Source organism: Cheilinus undulatus, linkage group 21 (assembly GCF_018320785.1).
Source record: "Cheilinus undulatus linkage group 21, ASM1832078v1, whole genome shotgun sequence".
In the NCBI taxonomy this organism is placed as follows: domain Eukaryota; kingdom Metazoa; phylum Chordata; class Actinopteri; order Labriformes; family Labridae; genus Cheilinus; species Cheilinus undulatus.
The window spans coordinates 28,444,997-28,469,552 of NC_054885.1; the positions used below are offsets into that span (position 1 = coordinate 28,444,997).

The 24,556-nt window shown below is 40.0% G+C and overlaps 1 protein-coding gene across 5 annotated transcripts in view; it reads right to left on the reverse strand.

Moving 5' to 3' along the window:
• The window catches only part of baiap2a (BAR/IMD domain containing adaptor protein 2a), a 114,402-nt gene that overhangs the window by 48,529 nt on the left and 41,317 nt on the right, over positions 1-24,556 (reverse strand). For all 5 annotated transcript variants that reach the window (XM_041778485.1, XM_041778483.1, XM_041778482.1 and 2 more), the window contains exon 3: positions 22,345-22,431. In XM_041778485.1, coding sequence (XP_041634419.1) covers positions 22,345-22,431 — 87 coding nt within the window. The remainder of the gene's footprint in view (positions 1-22,344; positions 22,432-24,556) is intronic.

The following is a 24,556-nucleotide window of genomic DNA, read 5'->3' on the forward strand; positions in this document are numbered from 1 at the left end:
GATTTGGGAATGCAAAGGTCATTGTTTTTATGATCATAATGTAAAGACTTATTATTGATGGAAGAGCTGCACTGTTACACCACTGAGGTCTGAAACCATGACTTCGACACAGGAGTCAACTTCAGAGTGCCTTTTCTCTTCATTGTAACGTGACAGTTTAAAGGAGTGCATGTACAAAATGACTCAGTGAACTCTACTGACCCCCACTGTGATGGCATTAGACAGCAGGAACACCGTTTAATTTCTTTTCTGTGTCCAGTAACCAGGTCGAGGCTTCAAATTATGCTGATTTATTTTCCCACAACACAATTCTCTGTTGTGCCTTTACTTTATAACTTTCACTGTTTTCAGATGAGTGTACTGTAATTCCTGTTCATATAAAATCTGCTTTAACTCTGGAAGAAAATCAGGAACTTCTAGTACATCACAAGTGATTACACTAGCTTTACCTTGGTAGAGTATCTTTCTACAGATAGATACATATATAAAAGAAGCTTAAGGGAACATAAAAAAGGTAGGATAGGCAATCTGCAGTTTTTTAACTGAAATGAGACACCCATAGCCTCAATGGTTTATTTTCAATTGTTGTGGGAGTCAAAAACAATAAGACGTATCTGCCACACAACAGCTTGACTTGATACAATGCCTTTATGAGGTCTACAGACAGCACTGTAACAACCTGGTGATAATCAGGGAGCTCTGTAGTAAAATGAGCTCATCATTATGGATTTTATACATTAAAATTAAAACTATTTCTCTTTATTAAGCAACAGGTTTGACATGCAGCAAAAAACCCTACAAGTACAAAAATAAAAACAACCCATATTTCAGACCTAAAACTTCAGTCCTTAGAAGAAGGAGTGAAGATGATAAAAGGAAAACTAACTTTAGCTGAGGTAGGTCTATTGATTCTCCTTAAAGCTCCACAAGTACTTCACCTTAAAAGGTAAAACATCCTTTTTCTTTTCTACATTCAGTGCATTCATAGCCTCTAAAACTCCTCCAAGACATTCAGGCTTGGTGAACCTGCCCGTTAATGGTGTGCCTCACAGGAGCCGAGAAGCAGGCCAAAGCGTCCTGTCAGTTCCCAGCAGGCCTGCTAAGCTGCTTACAGATACTCATCCCTGATCACAGCTCGTCAGGCTTAGAAACCCTGGCATTCTGTTGGCCGCTTCAACTAGCTGGATCAATTAACAAATGAGCAGCCATCAGTGAACCACACACACTTAAGACAAACACATACACACACACACACACACACACATAACAGACTTAGACACGTCAACTGGCAGGAAGACAGGCGGTATGCACGAAGCCAGAGAGGTAAAGAATGAATGAATCTGCGCTCATCTCCTCTCGTCATCTGCAGTTTCATACTGCACAATGGACCATGCCAAAGAGTAGGAAAAAAATATCACACTTTGGAGATGCAAATAGTTACCATGGAAACTTCATATCATATCACACAACAAGAGCAACAGAAAATTGGACTGCAGACTTCTGGGGCAGCTAACGGCAGCGAATTCAATCAAAAATCAATAAAGAGGCATAATGTGGAAAATTTGAATGTGTTTGTGCCGTGTTATTGTTTTCAGCAGGAGAGCTTTGGCAGGCATGACACAACCTGTAAGGTTTAGTGGAGGAGCTGCCAGTGAGACGAGGATATCCGCATACCAGTGAAGAGTGACATGACAGACTGGTCGATACCCACAGTGACAAGCAAACACTCATGTAGCAGAGCACATGTGCACACAGTAGGGCTGAGCAATAAGGACCGAAAATAATATGGTTTTTAGATGAGTGGTGATAAAAATCTTAGTTTTTTTTCCTTTAAAATACCAGAATTATAAACTCTGACATAATTCTAGTAAAAATAAAATATTGCAGACAAAAAAATGGAAGTCCTTAATTTCCCCATACTGGACAATTTCCCAATCTGAATAATCAAAAAACCCAACACTTCCATATACCTTATTCAGAAGTTTACAAGCTGTTATATGAAAGGGGTGTTTCAAAATGTTAAAATCTCAATTATTCTTATTTTGCTGGTATTAAATAGCACAGAATGCTAGAAGTAGAAGTGGAATTTTTAAGATAAAATGACTATTTTTATCAGAAACTGACTAATCCCAGGTAAAATAATAAAGTTTTTATTAGTTGCGACCCCCACATCACCACAAAATTATCCAACATTTTTAAAGTTGTAAAAGGAGCTGCTGAGGCGGACACTGAATGTGTTTTGTTGCTGTGGAAATGCTGTGAAAGCCTGCCACATAAGGAAGCATGAACTGCTACTGAAAGCTGCTGCTCTGTTTCTGTACCGAAATAATTCTCTGTCATCAGCTGTGACTTCAATTGCTCAAGCTGACTACTACTGCAGGTCAAACCTACCCATTCACTCTACATTCACACACTGGTGCTATGGAGAATTGGCTATCATTGGCTAATCCCACTGAAACGCATCCATATGGATCCTATTTACACGCCACTGACGAGGCAGTGGGAGCAAAGCCAGGTCAAGCGTCTTGCATAAGGACACACTGACATGTGACTGCAGGAACTGGGGATTGAACCAACAACCTTCTGATTGCATGAAGACCAAGTCTCCCTGCTGAGCCACATCATACCCCATTCCCCTATCTTACTTGCAAAGCATTCAGCATTGCTCGCAGTTTGAACCAGGAAGGGCCCTTTAAACAACGTCTCCCCCATTATGAGAAATCCATCCATTTAACCAAATCTGGAGTTTACAAATACACCTCAAAGTGCCATTACTGGAAAGAGTCCACAATTCAAAATGAGAAATAAGCAGCCGAGGGGGATGGACCTGAGCAGTTCGTCACATATTATGCAAAAATTACTTTTTAACTTTTCTAACAAAAATATGTGCCCTCGATCCATCTACAATCCCCCCAAGACAAGCCGCTCTCAGAATTTCCCCTCGTGATGTGGGGAGTTAGCCCTGGAGAGCCACATTCATTTCCAGAGAGGGGCGTGGTAAGGGGCGGAGTCAGACAGCTCATTAACATTTAAAGCCACAGACACAGAAACAGCTCATTCTGAGCAGGGCTGAAACAGAGGGGATTTTTTAGACATGCAAAAATCCAATACTGGAGTGTTTTTTCAGCAACAGACTTCACAGGCATGAGACCTCTGAGACCAATATCAGAGAGAGCAAGAGAGAAGGAGTATTACCTAAATATCACAAAAACATTGACAACACTTGGTAAATGGGTGGATGGATAAGCAGCAAGAAACCATCACTCCTTGTCCGTTTCAACTACTTTTCCAAATGTTGCCAATGTATTTGTACAATTTGGACAATGTGTAGAAGTTTGCCTGCAATTTTTCAAAATTAAAATTGAAAACTTACCCAACATTGGGAAGCTAGGGCTTCTGTTTTGTGCTATGTTATCAAAAAGGCATTAAAAATATTGACTGATTTTGTATGATTTTTGCCAGTATAAAGAAGACAATTTTAGCTGATATTGATATTGAAACTGATCTTTAAATGTAGTCCAGACCTTAAACTACAGTCCTTAAAACACACAATTTAAAGTTTGAGAATTATCAAAGAATTTCATTAAATCTTTTTGTTCTATTCATTTTATTTTTATTCAAGTGAAAAAAAAATCTACTACTTCAGGTTATGTTCAAATACAGCTCTCTTGTTGTGCTTTTATGCACTTTTTCATGGGCTTTTGTCATGTTGCCAAATTTTAAAGGGAGACTATGAATAAAAAGTGCATATTTTTCATCAAATTAATCTGTAATAGTTTGAAATTTGACATTACCAGCTGCATGAACATGTCTGGCCTGGCTACATTTCTTGATTTTAAAAATTGCCCCAATTGCATTTGTTATTGACTAGCCCTGCTTTAAATAATCTTTTTATTGAAAACTACTCTAGCCTGACACCTATTTTTTTTCAGTATCAACATAAGATATAGCAACAGAAATGATGCTTTCTTACCCCATATCTTGCTTGAAAACATTTGGGTATATCTTAAAAACTTCCCAGCCCTAGCACACTCACACAAGCAAAAAGGCTTGTCATTATTGTATCAATATTCCTGAGCTGGCTTTAGCCCCGCCTGTGTCCCTGACTGAGAGGAAACAATAGTCCCTTTGTGTGGAGGTGAGCTCAGGTTGATCTGCACCTGCAGCTCTGCAACAAGCAGCCACACGCCTGCTAACTTAAAGCACTGAGTCAGAGCCATGGACACAGCTCGGAGATGCATATGAACACACTGTCCCCTGAAGTATGACATCAGCTGGTGTAGATTTATTGACTGCTTGTGTAACAGAAGTGATGATACACCCACACAGGTAGAGAAGAGGAAGGAAAAAAAAAAACACAGAATAACAGAATGTGGGCTATGAAGCAAGGATAAAAAAAAGTGAGAGTTTGCAATGTTGAACAGAGAGAACAAGAGAGACAGAGATGGAGGGAGGGAATGGAGGTGGATGGAGAGACACTGAATCACTGGTGAAGGTCAAGCTGGATTCACTACGGGTTGTCATGGTAGCAGGATAATGCTAGGGTCGTTGCTATGGGAGAAGTTGCGAGATGAGGATGCAGCGGCAGCAAAGTGTTGTGTTATGAAACAGTGTTCAAAAAGATCTCCACCCTTTACTATGAGCGAGCATTACATCAGCATGCACACTTCCCTGGGGAGGAAAGTGGAGTATGAATCACCTGGGGGGGGGGGTTCTGTACTGCATGTATGTGTAGTTTGTCTTACAGAGATGTTAATGCCTGCCTACCTTGTATGCTAAGTCACAGGAGAAACAAACAAGTGGGCAAGCATAATGACGGGGTGGCGGCATAATGTGCAAGACGAAGATAATAGCTGAGAGTCTGGGTGGCTGCGTGCATTTGTGTACACATGTGTAAGCAAAAACTGTTAATCTGAAGGCAAGGCAGGCTTATGCTTATTCCCTCTCTCACACTAACATCTTTTGGTTTGTGAACTGCATGATAAACTTAGTTTGAACTTTCTTTCAGTTTTCCATTCACATAGCCTCCCTCAGGAGAAAACTATTCCTATATATTTCTGAGAAGTTACTAAAATTAAGAGTTATGTCATCACAGCTGTTCAACCTACTAGCCCAATATAAGTTTGTCCACTAATGGTGTCATGCATTTAGGCCAAAATGAAGGCATAAAAGGAGAAATGGAAGCAAAGTGGGGCAGGGTACAGTGGAAAACAATCTTGCAATTTATTCTAAGCAGTCTCAGGTAGCTTGTCACGCATTGTCTACTGGATAAGACTTCATGTAGCAAATCCAGCCATCTGCTATCAGGGAGCCAAAATCCTGGCCTCTTTTTAAGCCGCTGTTCCACGAACCTAAACAACACAACAAGTTTTCTAACACCAAGGAGCTCAAACATTACAGTGAACTATTTGTACAATACACAATGTAAAGTACTTGCTCTCAAGAAAGAATGAGAGATTAACACTCCATAAAACTGCAGACCCATGCAAGAGAATTGCTCTGACAATACATTACACAACAGTTAAGTTCTGAGTGTGTAATCTGATTGGACAAAAGGCATACCATGAGCCCTAATATAGAGTACAACATCACTGGGACTTCGACAATGTGTGTCATTACGCTTCAGGTGTTCTGAATACAGTTAATGAATGTTACATAATTAACCTAGCAGCAAACCAGCTCTGTAGGCTATAGATTGTACCAAAGCTCACACTGCAAAATGGGTCAAATTTCCTGTGACAAAATTTATATAGAACTATGAGATGTGAAAAGTCGATTTACACAAAAGACAAAGCTTGCAGTAAAATTTACAGTCAAGACGCAGTGAATGAAAAAAGAAAACACTGATATTACATTGATTTACATTTACTACATAAATTAAATACAAAACTCTGATTGGTTAATTTAGGCGCTAAAAGGGCTGCTATTCCACTATGGCAGACTGTTGCTACTGAGAACAGATCTTTGCAGACAATGTGTCAAAATGACAAACCTAGAAGGACTAACTCTTACAAAAAAGGCACTGAATGAAATCAATCAATAAGATTATTAATTGGTTGAAAAAAACACATAAACATACTTAGAAGTTGGGATGCACAGATGCTTCGATTTAATATGAGGATCAGCCAATTTCAGCCTCTTTACAAACATCTTCAGTCTGCACATTCTGTGGACATAAACCGATGTCAATAGCAATCTGTTATTATCAGTGTTGGCATTTAGTACACCCTTTAATATAAAACTTACAACTGGCAGGAGTGTTGACCTGCTGGACAATTCTGACCTAATGTCTTGGTCAAACCTAAGAGAAAATTCTGGCACATTGTTTTACACCAAAAGAAGTACTGAATAAAACATCTGCACTGGAATCAGCCATCAGCTAAATTGTTATTTTTAACACTGGTATCATCATCATCCCTAAATTCTTACAATCAGTGCATCCCTATTGATAAGCTAATTTCAATTTTTTATGTTTATTTAACTAATAGTATTTTATAGAAATTTTGTCAGTGTGATGTTTTTTCAAAATAGATGTTCACATATTAACTCAATTTCCATAATATGCATACTGGATAATTAGCAGATTTTCATCACATGTTAAGCTCATGCCAAAAAAGAGACAGTTAAGGTGAGGTATGAGACTATATGCCGGTTTGACATTTCTCTGAACCTTGGTCCTGCACTGCTCAGACCTCCTTACGGCTAGCATCCAGGCCTGTGCCAGGCCCATGCACCATCACTCCAGGTATCTTTCCTGTTGACCCCTGCCTCAATGTCGGCTCCAGCCAAACAGGTCTCAGGCATCTGGGAAAGGGAGCCACATGGCCATAGAAGTGCAGCTGCCACTTCCATATCCAGCATAGGTGCCCATCCCATCCCCGCTCTCCTGCAGTATTAGTCACACAGTCTTGCTCACGACAGGCAGACCTCACAACAGTACAGTAAGACAAGGAGGACCAAGGACCAAATGACTTTTTTTTTACTCATGATCAGATATTGGGGTTGCCACACCACCTTGCCTAGCAAAGTCCATCACCCCATGTGCAGAGACACATGTCAACAAAAAAGCTAAATACATTTAACATTCCTTTTTCCAGCACTTATTTTTTCAGGTAGGTCCTGAATAGTCCCTTCTTTTCTGAAACAATTTGGGGCTTTAAGGACAAAAAAAAAGCTGGAACTGACCTAAAGAGTGTTATCACACCAGCAAAAACCAGAAGTTTAAGGGTTAATATCCTGTCCTTTCACTAGCCCATATTAAAAGATTCTACAAAGGTGTTGTGATTTTCAAATTTCTAGTAAATTTGTAGTCGAGCTGTTTTGACCAATCTCATATCTGCAGGTTTTAATACATGCATACAGGTTGATTTTTCCATTTTGATGGCAACAAACAGTTTGAGGGTTGCCTGCTCTGACAAACCAGCTTCTCTTAATGGTAAATTAATGATTACTAATTCATCCTTCAAAAACAAATATCTGCATAAAAGTGTAGCTAACATCCATTATAGATCAAACATTTAAACTTGAGCCAAAAATGTGTTTGGCACTTTCTAAAGTCACTCAGGGGTTAGATTCCTTCATTAACTGAAACACTTTAGAAAGGAACCAAAGAATCAAATACCATTCAAAAATGTTTTTTAGAGGATTTCTTTCCTTCTACTCTCTCCCTCTCTGCTTGTTTTTCTTTTTTTTTTTTCTTTTTTAAAAGTCATGATGTCGCCATTTTGGCAAGCTTTACTCCCCTTAATTGTGAGAAAGTCACAACAAAATAAGTTTCTTTCTCATGCTTTTACTGACTAAATGATTGTGACTAAAGCTGTGATGTCACCTAAAGTCAACAGTGGACTCATCAGATGAATGGCACTACCCTGGGGAAGGGAAAAAAATAACAGCCTGTAGAATATAACGCCAAATGGGAAAGGAAATTTTGCGAGAATGTCAGAAAAATCATCCCTTCTCCCAGAGGTACAAAGTGTCTGTCAGACGATGATTGACGATGGTTTATGAGATTGTCTTTCCAAGATTGCATTTCTAAAATAATGCAGGACTCTCACTTTGAGTCTGATTTAAGTGTGTGACTGGTTTGTGCAGAGCACATCTCAGAGGGTTGGGTCAGTTTTCAAATGGCTGAGGTCATTAAAATATCGTAAAAATATTAGGAATAAATGTGTATTGTTGAAAAGGAAATTCAAATGGTCTTGTATCCCTCATTTTGTCTTCTGGATAGAAATAAGATGCAACTGGTGCAGCAAAGAGTTACTTGAAAAACAGAGCAAACGATGGCCTTAACTTCAACTCTCATGAGAGTTAGAGTCCCCGGAGACAAACTTTGATTACTGCGGCAGAAAAACCCCCTTATGATAACATATCGTCTTCCCCTGATTGCTGAAAGCATTAATGATAAATAAAAAGCTCTTTGACTGGTTTGATAAACTTAGCAGAAACCTAGAAGGAGAAAGAAGTCTGACAAACTTAAATAATGACATGACAAGTTAAAAAGTTGGTTGGAAACGGGTCAGGGATGGTGCTTTGTTTTGTGGTTGGGGAAGAATCCTTTTAAGATCCGGGTTGTTTTTGTCTCAGTGCTATTAGCGACAAAGTCTTCTTAGAATCACAGCATGAGGTTCAAAGTGAAGAAAGCTCAACATGAAAGAGGAACAGAGTTTCTTCCAGGGCAAATTAGGCAGACAGAGAGCAACAGCTTTGGAGAAAAACAGTGAAGTGATAGAAAGAAACCCCTTGAGAACACACTAATAATAAGTGATACCTCAATGTTACAGAGAAAGAAACCTGTGTCAGCTTGGATCATGCACCATTTTAAGCTTAGAGATTGCTCTGTTTTCTCAAAAGCTGTCAAGCAGAGCCATTTACACTTAAGTGTAAGCAGCAGGAAAAGGTGCAGAGTCATGCAGCTACCTGTTGAGGTATGGAGATTCAAGGAGGGGCAGACTGAAAACCAAACAGAGCTCTTTGAAAGCGTGTGCCTGTTATTTGATCTGGGCTGGAAGCCTTAAGAAACTGGGGTCAACACAAGATGAATTCAAGTTCAGACTGAGGTTGTTAACACTGACACTATTCTATATCCAGTGCACCAAAAATATGTAACTAGCTTCAATTACTTTAATACAGTCGCAAAATAAAGTCAAAGTTTTAAAGGAACTGTGTCTATTTCATAAAACAAGTATTGACAGTGTGTTTTTGTACTTTAAACTATTGACAACTGAAGCTAGATATCTTCTCAGCTGGCTAATTTCTTAGTCAGTTACAAAAAACTACATTCAGACTAGCCTAAGTATAAGAAAACACCCCGAAAATGGTTGAAATCAAGCATAAATTCATTTCAATTTTCAGTCTGTAAATCATGTCAAATTGGTTTACCAATGGTGGCTATTGCTAATAGTAGTCTGTACTTAAAAAAATAACGCGGCAGTCAAGTGCTCCTTTCACATACTTCTATCAATAATGATGCTACAGAATCTATATGACTGTAAATGCTGTGGCAGCAGTTTTGAAATATATATCCTCCATGGTGCAAATAAAAAAACAGGAAGTGTCTAACTTGGATTAAAGTGTCTATCTAGTGCCAGCAAGATCAAACGCAAAGATACTGGATTATTTCTGGTTTCTTAAAACACCAAAAAGTCCAAAGTTGGATATAAATCACTAATACTGAGCAATAAACAAGGTAAAAAACTGCAGCAACACCAATCTTCATCGACACATAAAACCAGGCTAACTAGCAATTAGCAACAACAGCTAGGCTTACAAGGCTAATTGGTGTCATCTCAATGAGCATTTAATGACACTGTGAAGTCAAAATTTTCCTCAACCTCTAAATGGGATCAGGAGACCACTTCATGCTTTATTTGTAGGACTAGAGTTTAACACATGCTGATGACAAAGGCTTCTGGCAGATCCTACAATAAAGACAAGCTGCTGTAATGAATTCAGCGTAGGCATTTTTTTTTCTTTAACCCAAATCAACGTATGTATCGTATTGTAAAGTTAGGGGAAATAACCAGCTGTAGCTAGTAGTGCTAGCACAACCAACCTTTGGTCCACCTTACAGGTTAACGTCCACATTCCGGTGCTGGATGCGGTTCTACATTGCTTCAGTTGATCTGACAATTTAACCTATCGCTGCCTCAACACGTTATCTCTATCTTCTAATTCAAAGTACTGCCAAACTGTGTTACTTGTACAAGATTACAAACTCACTGGGCTGCAGCATGTTAGGATGATACACCAATGATCCATTTTGGGGATTTGAATACCAAATAACTTCACCTAAGTGTGCGTGTCCATACAATGCATTAACAACGCACCAACTGTGATGATCTGATAATGGAACAAATCTGCTCACCTCTTATGCAAAAAACAGCTCATACATCCTTTCTGTGGCTCTCATACTGTAGCTTTGTATTCCTACAGGCGGTATGCAATGAAGCTGCTGGCAATGGGAGTGAATTAGTCACAGGTGAAGAGGCAAGTGGTGCCACTTCAACAGCTTTTCCCCCTCATTTTTTCATAAGGTCATAGTCATATACTAAGCAATTAACCCTCGTTGGGAACTGGATAACTCAAACGGCATCCTAATTCAAGACAACTCATTATGAGGGATAGTGCGTCATTTGTGGAGTTGGATCCTTTTGTGAATGACGGAGCTAGCTCTTATTTGAGAGTTGGTATCCTTTTTTTTTTCTATTTCTGTTGTTGTTTTTAATACAGGGAAAAAGCTAAGTTGAATGAAATGAAGAGTAGCTTCGGAGCTAAATCTTACAAAAAAAAGATGTAATTTAGGGCTCAGATGGCCGAGCGTTTGGGTCACACCGCATGTATGTGGGCAGCCCAGGATCAAGTCCAACCTGTGGCTCTTTTCAAGCATGTCTTTCTCTGACTCTATCCACTGTCCCCCTCTATAATAATGGCATGAAAAGGCCATAAATAAACCTTGAAAGAGCTGCAATTCCAATCACTGGAGCAAGGCTGGATGGACATAAATGCTTTTTGGTTGGTGGCAGGAATACAGCTGACTACATCAATTTTGTGCCAGCATGCATTGTGTCAACACAACAAATCAAACACAGAGGAAGGCATTCAAGACAACCTCCTTATGCAATCTGAGCTATTAGACATCAAACTGTTGGTACACATTAAGGTGCACCCAAAGCATTAAACATTACCACTTGGTATCTGAATGCCCAAAACAGAAATAAATCCCTGCAAATTCATTGCATTTGTATGAATGGTGTGCATAGGCTACTGCCTCCACTACTGCAAACTCCCCATACTCCATGTCTGCAGAACTGCATGCATGCCATGGTTTGCTCTAATGGACAGAGCGTGCCCTCGCCCTCTGCATACATTTCTAAAGTAATGCACATCCTCATCCCTATTACGAACAAGACCATTCCAAATCTTGGTTGCCTCAGACTTCTGTTTTCATACTCATTGTATCGCAACAGGTCTTGATATTGTTTTATGCTTACTAGTACCAAATGAAGGTCTGGCATCATGAGGATCCTACTTCAGATTAGAAGATCATGGCCCTTTCATAACCACATATCACTCTTTTCCACCATAAAATCAACTCCAAAGTACTTCAGAGGCTCTCTTTTAATCATGACAGGCAACATTTGCAAAACGCAGATTTGCATACATCACAATACTAAATCCCCCAAAAGCCGACTTACTGGTTTGCTCACCTTTTCGCATTAGCATGGCACTGACTGTGGTGCTTTGTGCTGTTGCATGCCAGGCAAACTTTCGCAAAGTATAAGTGCATCAATTATTCTTACAAAGTGACTGGAGTGCAAAAACCAGAGAGAGCAAGCCCTGGCAATTCCATCCATCCCTGCATGTGCAGGGCTCACCTTCAGCACATGTCACCAGCCATGAGCGAATGAAGGGCAACGTGAATGTGCATGTAAATGTGGAGCGTGGGGGGCCCACTGGCTTCCCATCATGCAGTGCGTGCCTCAAAAAATAGAGCAGGAGAAGGCAGGGACCCCTGGGATGGTGGCACAGAGCTAAGAAAAGAGCTTCTCTGCTCTCATTTAAACAGGGACAGGTGCTGGAGGAGGAGAGAGGTAGGCCAGACTAAAGAGAGAGAAAGAGAGGGGGGCAGCAAGGGGAGAGAGAGCTGCGTGTTTACAGTGTGTATACTCGTGGGTGCTCATTCAAATACAGCATGTCAGAGTTAACATTTCACCTGCAAGCACTAACCTTTGCTCTCAACGACACACATGTGGTTTAGACTTTGAGGCAGCATCTGTTTACCACCATAATTGAACGCCTATGTCCCCAATCCACTAACCTAAAAAAGACTATTATGCTACATCAGTTTGCAGCCTTATTTTTCCCCATGTGAACCTTTTTCATTGGTAATTACTGAGGTGTTTTTTTTTCTCCCCTGCAGAAACCTAAGCAATCCACTGGTTTTGCACAGGTTAATATGACCCCCCCTTTTACCTCCATCACATGTAATTTCCCCAAAGACAAGCTTTTGTGCTGAGTCATATATATGTGTTATTACTGTTATCAACATGGCTATGGATGTTGATATGAGCTGGGAAAGATGTTTCATTTCCTCTGGCCAGGGCAGGCTGAACTGTAAGCACCTCACATTCCAGTCCAGGTTGTTGAAAACAGAATAATCAGCCAAACGGCTCAAAAGGGAGATCGCTTTTAATGGTTTACCAAGCTAGGATTTGCCATTGCATTTAGAAAGTTCACTCCACTCACAGCAGTGCTCAGTTTGTAGCCCTACTTTGACACTAATCCCTAAAACTTCAAGCAGTGAAATATTAGCCATGTGGGACAGCGTAGAGGAACACACCCAGCCAAGAAAGACACAGAGCAGCTCTTAACTGTGCTCCACCTGAGGACACTAAAGGAACACACTGACCAGACTGGAGAACTGTAAACAGCCCCATTACCAGAAAGCTATTTCCTTTCACAAGCTTGCCCATAAAAGCAATCTCTTTACTTTCCTGTCTTGTTAAGGGATTAGATTTAAACAGGGAAAAGGTAATATATACAAGGAGATGCCATTTTGGGATGATTTCAGATAAGCAGATTTTGAAAGTAAACACCATGCAAATAGATCAACAAAAATGACTTAAGATGTGGTAGTTTGGGGCTGACAGTCTAATGAAACAATACCCCCATGTGCACACACTCTACTTTAGAAGTTAGATTTACTGCCAGAGCAAGAGACCAGTCTGACAAGGCCCACAGCCTGGAGCCAGGTTGGACCAGGATACCAGCCCCTGCACTGGGGCCTAGGCTGGGTCTCGTGGTGAGTCAACGATGTCCTATCAGACATAGCAGAATAGCTCGATTTACCCTGTTTTGAGTTTCTGTCTATTTTATTTTTCTTTTTTTGGACAGCCTCACTTGGTGCTGACCTTCTGCACAAATTACAACTAAAATGCATTGCCCAGCCCTGCACACAGTTCCTAAATTAACCCTCTGAGCCCTAAACTATGTTTCAAAAAGCTTGTATGTCAGCACTGGTGCCCAGCAAATTGACCCAGAGAACTGACCCTACACACTTTTCATTTATTAATGATGTCAATGCAGGTGTGCTGATCAGTAGCATTGGTGCTAACATCCTGGCTAACAGTTACCTTACTTGGGAGCTGAAAAGTGTGTAAAGTTACTATTGGGTTCTGATGTTGAAAGTATTTATTCATGCTACATTGTAACCAATTTAACCACCTTTTCTATCCATTTTTTTGGCATTTCTACTCCATTTCTCTTGCCTTTGCCATTGTTTTCAACTTTTTTTTCCACTTTTACAGCTTTTTGCTCATTTTTGCCAGTTCTTGTTTCTACTTTTTTCCATTTTTGCCACTTTTTTTTGTAGATTGTGGCCCGTTTTAGTCACTTCTGAGCCACTTTTTATCCACTTTCTTTGTTTTTCATCCTATTTTGACACTTCTATCCCGTTCTTGCCACATTTTTTAACTGTTTTTGTTGTTGATCGGTAGTTTGCCACATCTAATCAATTTTACATAATCTTTTTTAACCCATTTTGTGCCATTAATTGACAAAAGAAAAAAACTACACAGAAACTAAAACTCAAAGATTTTATGTGTTAAACAGTAAACAATAATGACCAAGAATTTGTAAAAAAACAAAAAAACAAAAAAACAAAAAAACAAAAAAACAAGTGTTGTCCCATCCCTTGGGGACCAAAAAATGAAAAAATAATCATTCTGCGACAAAAATACACACAAAATATTCACACACTTTCAAAAAAATCCTTGTGCTTTTTGCAGTTGGTTCTTTTTGGGCAATTATGCAAAGCAGTTGTCTGCAGTTACACAGAAGGACACTTCACAGACTCTCTTTCTCTCTTTCTACATTACGAGCTATTTTGGCCATCTCCTGCATGATCTGAGGGTGAACATGTGTAGTTTGGCAAAGTATGACAAGAAGATAGAACAGCCAGCCATTGGTTGTTACAGCTCATGTGACAAAACAATATGGTGGATTGCATTCGCCACTAGCAGCAGAAATGATGGCAAAAATTGATTAAAAGTGAATTAAAAAAATGTTGAAAATCAGAGTTACTGGCTTGGACTTCATCTTTGATGACCCCAGAAAGTCGGCCAAGTTTTCAGGCTTGCTAGACATGCCTCTGTAAGGACTACAAAGGTGTGGATAGCGTTACTAGAATGGCACAAGAGCAGGCTGCAAGAGAAAAAAAAAGTACAAGGCTAGGATTTATGGTTTAAAATGTTTTTAACTTCATATAACCTATGTCTTCTCTTGTCCTACATAACAAAGTCTGTCTTCGGGGTTCAGAATTTTTTTCTGTTACAATCTACTCTCCAGTTTACTTAAAAAACATAACATGAGGGAGAAAAAAAGTGGTGCTCCATGAGCACACAGTGAAATAGTAAGGGACAAGGGAGAGGGAGCATGGTTCACCATTCTACACAGGTAGTGGAAAGAGAAGCAAACACTTCAATCAATCATCTGTTCTAATCCAATTCAGTTTACCAACAAAGTTGAGTTAATGAAGAGCGTTGCAGACAGAAAGCATCTATAGTTTTATGCTGCCCAAAAACAGTTGCTTAGTGCACAGTAATCCCTGAGCATCAGCTCCTTGTCCTGTTGCTGCTCTGTTTATCATACAATAAATAGGTCATGTCTGTATTACAGGCTTCTGTTGCACTTATTAAGATCTCATTTGAACAGATTTTGTTCATCAAAACAACTCTGAATTATAGTTCAAACTATAATTACAACATATATAGATACATGGGACAGGCCGGGAGAGAACAAAACAAAGATTGGGTAGTGTCAGGCAGAAGTGAAGCCTAGGGCTTGTTATAAGCTCTACTCTTCCCAAGTGACTCTGCTGTACAAAGCCAGTCAATTTCAAGGAAATGATGACCGAGAATGTGCAAAACAAAACTAAGGAGTCAGCCATTGTTGATGTAGTCCATGTAGTTATTGACTGGTTACTGACACACTGGACTGTTTCATATATCCATGGCAAATAATATAAAACTCAGAATGATTGGATGAATGTTCTACCACATTCATTACAGGCCTATTAGAGCAACAAAATATATGATGTATGCACCGCCCAGGGAGGTAACTACATAACACAAGCTTGTCAGGCAATCATTATGAATGTTAACCATCAGATGAGTGAGACAGTTCAGTTAACTATTGCTAAAGCCAGTTATGAAAAGAACAGAAAAAGTTTTCATTGCTCTTCCTTAGGAAGGAACCCTGCATGATCAGACAGATTCATCTTGCTGGGTAGATATTTGCATGTCTCGTATGTATATTGAACTAAAAGACTCACTAGATATCTGCATGTTGAGTAAATTTGATCTTATAAACACAGCAGGAGGCTGCCATGTTTAGGCCCTCACTGGTAGAGTGATTTTATTTGGCCAGAGTGTTCCTCGCCGTTCCTATGCAGTAACCAGCCCTTTAGACTGGCAGTCAGTCTTAGGGCTGAATCTCACACACTGCAGACGCTGCTGTAGAGAATTCTGAGATTTGAGATCTATTTTTCCTTGCACCACAAGCGGTTATAGGTCAAAATAGGCCAGAAAATGATACAACAATACAATATACAACCCTGATAAAGGCCACAAGCTAAAATATGTCTGTTTAATATAACTGTTCTCCAGACATACTATTTGTGGAACTTTCTGTTTCTACAGTGTAAAAATGTTATAAACACAGTACAAAAACACTTCCGGTTGGTGGTTTTCAAAGTAAAATCCTTCCTTAAGCCTGAATTAAGCTTCTGCGTCATGTTGACGGCGTACAATGCCGTCGTTGACCATTCAAAGTTCTGCGTTGAAGGAACGCGTCGCTCTGTAATTCACTGCCATGTCGCTAAGGGGTGTGGCTGTGTGTGTGTGGTTTCACACCCGAATCCTTGTTTATCTTCCAGTCATGGCGACTGAGTGGGAGCGGGTGTGTTTGGAGTTGAATATCATCGATATCGATGAACAAATTCTTTGGTTGCAAATGTTGAAGCGCAGGCGACAGGGAAACATTTGTGGAGGTGGTCTATACGACCACTAAACGAGTCGAGGCTGAGAACGGGTGAATTTACCACACTGGTTCGCCCACTAAGGGACATGGATGAAGAAATTACGTTTTGAGCGGACCAATCACAGCCCTTGCAGTCCACGTCACCGTGGTGGTAGTTAGGATTTTTTGGAGGTGCGCATCAGGCTACGGCATAGGGGTCTGTGTTGACGCAGAAGGCTATGCTTAGCTATGCCGTCAATGCAACGCAGAAGCATAAATCAGGCTTTAGCATTTCTTTTGAGAAACCCCCTCATTTGTACATAATGCTTTTATTTTGAAAAACTCCTGGCACAGTTCCGCTATACACTAGTGCTGAGCAATTAATCGAAAATTAGATTAAATCACAATATGGCCTGCTGCAATTTTCAAACGCAAAAGGTACAACATTTCTTTGACATGAAATTTGAGTCAAAATACGAGTTTTAAACTTTTGTTAGCAGCAGAGATGTTATGCATGACATATCATGCAATCATTCAGGCGCCATTTTTTTAGAATAGTCTGCAAAAAATCCTATCTCCTTCATTTTTGTTCTTTTTTCTTATCAAATGTAAGAATGACAAAAACCCTTCAATGCAACAATTCATATCCAATGCAGTACGAGTCAAAATCATCAGAATTAGATTTTTTAAAGAACTGTTCAGTCCTTGTTTAGGAATAAAAGAAACTTAAGGAATAACCGCATACTAAATTGCAATTGCAATATTGGGGGAAAAAAAATTGCAACTAGATTATTTTCCAAAATCATCCAGCACGACTATACACTGAATCAAGTCACTTGTTTGGAGGTTTATCGAGGTAATACTTAGGAGGAATGACAGGACTTTGACAGCAGGTAGACAAAGCCAACATGCAGCACACTCACACCTGGTATAACAGCTGTGACGGTGCGTGCCAGAACGGACACGCGCAGCAGCTGCAGGCAGCAAAAAAGGCTGCCAGTCTGAAGGCACGGCTGAGGAGCACTCTAGTCAAATGATGTCACATTACCATTGTGGATCAAAACATGGCGGGCCCTGGTGATGCTCAAATGTGTTTTTGTAGTTCATTACAAATATATGAGATACAAAATATCTATCCAATTAGTTGAATTTGTCTGATCACTCAAGGTTTCTTTTTAATAAAGAAATGTTGCACAGCTCTGATAAAGCTGCCGCCATGGCTGCTAATTTCTTCACCAGCCACCATTGTTCACAAGCTTGCAATTGAACTAAATCATGCACCCAACCTCTTTTTTTCTCAAATGATGCTGATTGCTTTGGTCATTTTGACTGGGAACAAGCATTTCAGCTTAAAGATTTGCAAGGTTAACTGACAAATATAATGCACATGTGTGAAAAGTCTCCATTTTCAGAAGAAACTGCACTGTAAATATGGTAAATGCATGAAGTAATTGTTTTAGATGTGAAATTTAGGTGTTAAAAGTGTAACTTATTATGGTAAGTCTAACATTAAATTTACACAATTCCATTCAAGACTGCTAATGGCTAGTGTAAGCTTCATCTGAATGCATTGGTCATCATAGCCATTCTAAAGTGGAGGTACACTGTACAAATTCTAAGAAGAAAAATCACTAGTTTACATAATATATTTAAAGATAATATTCAATGATTAAATTTGGGAGCTTTCATGCAGCCCCTTGTTTGACTTTAAGAACTAGAATGCAGGCTGACTAAAAGGCAAACTTGGATGGTGAAACAAAGACAAACGAGCTCTTTTGGGATGATGATAAATCGAAACACTCAGAATTTTAAGAGGAGTTAAGCTGCACAATTGGCTTCAGGTCCAGTTGTAAATAACAAGCCTCTTATTTCAGATGGATATAAACACAATGGAGCAGAGCTTGTTGGTAAGAACGGTCGTAAATACATCCAGCCTTGCGAACTCAACACTTGCTGTATTTCCCTAGAAGGTTTGGAAAGCTGCAAATGTCACAGAGGTAATAAACTCACTCTTTTTTTATGATGAGGGATAAAAGAGGAGGAAGATGGCAAAGAGAGAGGGAGAAAAGGAGAAGAGAGAGAGAGAGAGAGGGCGGGAAGGTGTGTTTAAATGTGTGTGTACATGCATGTGCGTGGGGGTGGCAAAGTGACAGGCGATGATTAGCCCAACCAGAGGAGGATGTGTGGGAGAGAGTGTGTGGGAGTAGTGGGGATGGTGAGAGAGAGAGAGTCAGTCTCTTTAGGCGGAGATATACACAAGTGGATTAAAAGAGCCCTTGCACTGTAAAAACACAGAGCTGACAGAAGGTGTATGTACGGAAAATGCACACAACCATCAGGGTATAAAAGGCATGAAGACAAGCACACATGCATAAACAAAAAGGTTGATGTGTATGGTAAAAGTCTGTGTTCTAAAGGGTGTAGTGCATGTTGATTTGTTGATGAAAAAGCAGCTGAGGGCATTATTTTAATCAATCACTGTTTAAGTATAATATTTATGTTCGTGCATGTACACTGTGTGTTATAGACAGAAGCCAAAAAGGGGAGGAGAAAGGAAGAGAGCGATGGAGAGCAGCTGCTGGCTCTAAGGTGTGTAGGTGGGACCATTTGCAGCCTGTCTCTAAGTGAGTCTCTGAGGAATTAACAAACAGGCTTTAAAAATGGAATTGCAAACTCACAGGAGTATCATGCAAATACATCAGGGCAAAAAATGCTGATTTTCATCATCTGGAGAGAATCTGCCCGTGGACTCAAAAGCCTCTACATGATACTGCTAACTAATCATGTTACTAATGTGATTAATTACAAGAGGGGATTGTCATGGACGAGGTTATACAGACAGCCAACATGATGATACAAAGCCTTAATGCTCATGTGTGCTCTAAATGTGACATGCATATTAATATGGACAAAATGTTCTGCCTGTGCTCTGCATTCATTTCTACGTCCTTATTACTGTACATTTTCTGCAACTCATGAATGTGGACCAAACATTGCAATGACACCGGAAATCATGGAGGCAGTGTCAAGCAGAGGAGCCAATAGCTCAAGCCAGACCAACAAAACACAAGGACAAATACTTTGAGGAAAAGGTGGAGCTTTTTGAGGAGTGTATGAGTAATTCAGCAGCTTTTAAAATGTATGATGTTACCTCACACAGGCACATATTGGTCAAGAATTGAAAGTGGAAGTAGATGACCACATGATATCACACCCTCTAGTAGATACATTTAGGGCTTATCCCATATCTACCCCTTAGCCCTTCCCTTTCCCCCTCGAAACAGAGTGGTACGGTGCAGGGGTGAAAACATTCCCCGAAGAATCGAGACGCCATTGGCCGATAAATAACTATCATTAGAGAAGACAAGAGCTCACATGTAAGATGCCCTTGTCAAATGTGGTACGGTCAGTCCTCATATCAAGTGCTACGTAGCCCTTGGCCCTTAGCCCTTCATTCAAGAGAGAATTAGGATTACTCCTTCACCTGATGTGAATGTGCAAAACCAAGGGAAATGACTAAGATAAGGGCTAAAGGGTAGAAACTGGCCCTCAATGTCCATCTCAACTCAGAAGGCATGTGGGAGAGTATGAATAGTGAAAGTTCTATTTTCAAAATGTAAAGGTAGGCTAAATGAGCCATTAGTTTGCACTAATGGTAACTTCTATCAACGGTCAAATCTATAAAAAACACTTCACCTTAGCTTGAGTGAAGTTCAAGTTTATATCCTTTAGTGGCACTTTTTGTGCTGGCAGTCTCAATACCTCAGTGTCATACAGTAGCTCATCTCAACAGCTGCTGTTGCTGCTATGCAATGCTGACTTCCACTTTCCTTGGTATTCTGAGTAGGGACCATTAGCTTTGTTGTATTATCCCTGTATGCAAAATATTGTCCATTATTCAAGGAACTACCACAGAGTAAACATAAAAGCAACTCCCCACACGACATCATAAGGGGAAATCTGAGAACGACTTGTTTCAGCACACATTTCCTGAAAGGTGGAGAAAGAGAGCAGGGGGAAGGAATGGATTTTTATGATTCATGGGGGGACTGTGGACAAGCCAACACATATTTTTGTTAAGCCTGAAAAAATGTATTTTGCATAAAATGTGACCTTTAAAACTGCCATCAAAACTGATTTAAGTAGGAAAAAAAAACAAGAAATCACTAAATCAAAACCATACAGGGAAAACAGGCTGTGTTGTGGACCCAGGTATGTGGTCTTTGGTTTGTTCAGCTACCCTCTGATGCCCTTTTCTCTTCAGTCTCTGGGTATTTCTCTGTGTGCCGGACAAACAGGAAACTTGGGTCCTTTTCCACCACATTATTTCGACAGGGGGTCAGGGCAATGACACTGGTCAGGGTGGGGTCTCCAAAAAGTCATAAGCAAGTGGTTGGAAAATCAAACCTCACCAATCACACCCTGGGAAAAACCGGTGTCATGCAGGGGTTATTTGTAGCCAGCACACTGCACTGCAGACGGCCGAACATCAGGCGCAAATATCTATAGAGACATCAGAACCTTTTCTGTTTTTGCACAGAAACACTCAGTCTGGATGAACTCAGAAAAATAAAAAATAAAAAAACAGACACATAAAAAGAGTCTTTTCACCAGTAGAATGAGTCATTGCAAACACCCAGTCCCTTGCAAATCCTCCTGCAGGCACAGCTTTTGAAAATGGAATCAGTTTTCAGCTTCCTCACACTCACTGCTGACAAAAGAGGTGCGTAAAATGATATATATTCACACAAACTATACATACACCCTTTCCAGAGGAGGAGATGTTGCATCTTTCATGAATATGTGAAACACAACGAGGGAGATGACTATTTAAAACATTTTTTCCACAAGTTGCTCTTGGTCGCATTCCAATTCAGCTAAGGATATCTGGTTTGGAAGAGCCAGCAACTGTTAGTAAGGTTGTAAGTTTTTTAATCAATGGGAAACCTCACAGAAGCTGCACAGTAAAAAGAAAGAGGCGGGGAATAGAAAGAGAGAGAGGGGGCTGCTTTCTGCATTAAACATCCTGAGAGTACTTTCATGTCAGTCCCGGCTGGCTGGGCTGGAGGAAACCCAAACTGGATCTTAGCTCTGCTGCAACAAAAGCCCCGTCAAATCAACAGCTACTTTTACACAGATCAAGCAGCTGAGAGCACAATCAGTGTGAGGGGAATCTTTTCAAACAGGACGTGATTTCCCATGGGCAGATGACAGTAAATACAGACATCGATCACTACGAAAACACCAGGTGTTGCCTCTACAACTCACCTCTATGTCTGACTCCAGATTAGAGTGTCATCATATTGGCATTATATGTAGAATCATGACAAATGATAGAATAATATTCATTTCCTCACAACATCAATAAATATAACACAGGAAATCCATCAAAGAGGAAAACTGCTTCCGTGCAAATGGAACCGCTTCTTCAAAATCAATCTTCAGTCGGTATGGAAAACACACCACCTTCATCTGTACTGTCGTGAATAAATGATGATCAGCTCACACCTCGCTCTGCTGATGGTGCTGCATTCATTACTGTAACCCATTTCTAACTGTGATGACATTCTCCTGACATAAGGAGGCCAGGAATTTGAAAAAGTTGTTTCCTCCAGCACAAAATCCAACATAAAAGGACTAAGGACTGAAAAAAGCTGGTAAAATCTCTTATTAAACAACACAACACGTCAGAAGTTATATGATGTCTGTGCAATTGTATAAAGAAGTGATGCTGCTGCAGTGACTGGTTCCAGTCTAACACAAAGCCAGGAATAAAGACAGAAAGTTTTTTAAAAAGAAGATGATATAAGGTCTTTGTCAGTTACTTACCCAAATCTTTGGATCCTTGACTTTCACTGGCAAGCTCCCCCATTCTGACCAGGGCGTCAAAGTAGCCTTTGGCAGCAAACGTCACATCTGGATAAAAGGACAAGAAAAAAGGAACGCGTTCAATGTTTTTGAAAAGCCAATATCAGAACTCATCAGCTGTCGGCAGACGACGATAAGTCTCTATGGACAACGGCCATCTTCTAAAGAATACCGGTTTAGCCAGCATTAAGTAATAAACAACTTCTACTAAATACTGCCTATTCCTTGCATGCACTGTTTACTGTTTAATTATACATGGCTATGTTAAATCCTTGATTCTGATTGGCCAGTATTGCATAGCAACAGTCTGTCAACCAACATTAAGAAAAAACAGTTCCTTGGGAAAGCAGGAGGGCTGACAGAAATCATATCAGTACTTGCAAGGAATTCTGGTTAGTTTGATGTATATCTGCTAAGTAGGGGTGGGCAATAGTGTTGACAGTGTATCTGTTTGCTAATCACTGTTATATAACAAGAGAAGAAGAGAGTTTTATTCCTCTTTACTTGAAGAATATGCATTTTACTCAGAATTTTTACCCATGTAAATCAAGTGAATTGTATTGTCAAGTGAAATACACTATATGAACAGAAGTATTTGGCCACACCTGTAAAGTATTGAATTCAGGTGTTTAAATCAGTACACGCATGTATAAAATCAAGCACCTAGCCATGCAGTCTCCATTTGCAAACACTTGTGATACAGAATGGATTGTTCTGAAGAACTCAGTGACTCCAAGTGTGGTGCTGTGATGGACGCCACCTTAGCAATCTGACGGTTCGTGAAATTTAATCTCGGCTGGATATTTCACAGTCAACTGTAAGTCATTATTAGAAAGTGGAACTGTTTAGGAACAACAGCAATTCAGCCACAAAGTGGGAGCCCATGTAAAATCACAGAGTCTTGTGTACGAAGGGACGAATACCGAAATGCGGTAGCAAAACATCCTGTACCGAATTACAAGACAGATTTTGGTGCTTCACTTCAGTACCTCACAATCCTAACATGATCCCCGCCACACCAAAGGAAAGACACAAAATACATTATGTGAAGAAATTCTGTAATGTTAAATTGGCATTTTATTTCTGAATCATTAGGGTTACCAAGACAGCTTTTACTCAGATAAACCTGAAACTTTTTCTTCTCTTAAAAGTATCGATTCAGGCATTGGCATATTTTAAAAAGTATCGATTTGGCACCAGTAAAAAAAAAAAAAAAAAAAAAAAAAAACAATAGCAAACCCTTGGCTCATAGGACATAAAAGGTCACCAGCACTCTTTTGATCCTGTAGCTGAAGAGTTCTGAACTTCCACTGCAAGTTTCACATCACCAAGTCCAATGCTAAGCGTCAGATGGAGTTCTGTAAAGCACAGTGACACAGGACTGTGGAGCAGTGGAAACATGTTCTTTGGCATGAAAAACCATGCTCTTGTGTTTGGAGGTCAGTTGGGTGAGTCAGGGGAGAGATAAGGGTGCGGGGCTGTTTTTTTCAGGGTTAGTCCTAGGCCCCTTAACTCCAGTGAAGGTCAATCTTTATGCTTCAGCATACCAGGGCATTTTGGACAATGCTATGCTTCCAACTTTGTGGCAACAGTTTGGGGAAGATCCTTTCTTATTTCAACATGACTGTGCCCCAGTGCACAAAGCAAGGACTGTAAAGACATGGTTTGATGAGTTTGGTGTGGAACAACTTGACCGGCCTGCATAGAGTCCTGACTTCAACCCCCTGTGAGAACCTTTCGGATGAACTGGAATGAAGATTGTGATCCAGGGCTTTTAATCCAACATCAGTATACTTCATAAATGCTCTACAGAATGAATGGGAACAAATTTAGTCATTTTTACCCTCCCCTCTGTTCCTTGTGTTACCTTTTTTTAATCCCCTTAGTTTGTGATTCCTGTTATTATTTTGTAGTCCTTAGCCCGTGTGTTTCTTATGCCCTTCAATGTGATAGTGCATCTAACCAGCTGGGTTCCTTGTGTGTCCTTGTGTTCTCCTTTTGTATGGATCGATTTGAGTTTGGACTTTTGATTTGCATTCTGCATTGGAGTAATTTCCTTTGATTTCCTTGCAACTTAAAAGTCTTGCATTCACCAAAATACTAACATTGTGATGCAGATTTGTGGAAAGGAAAATTCAAGCTCTGTCTGCCCTCAAGATGACAAGTCCATTTA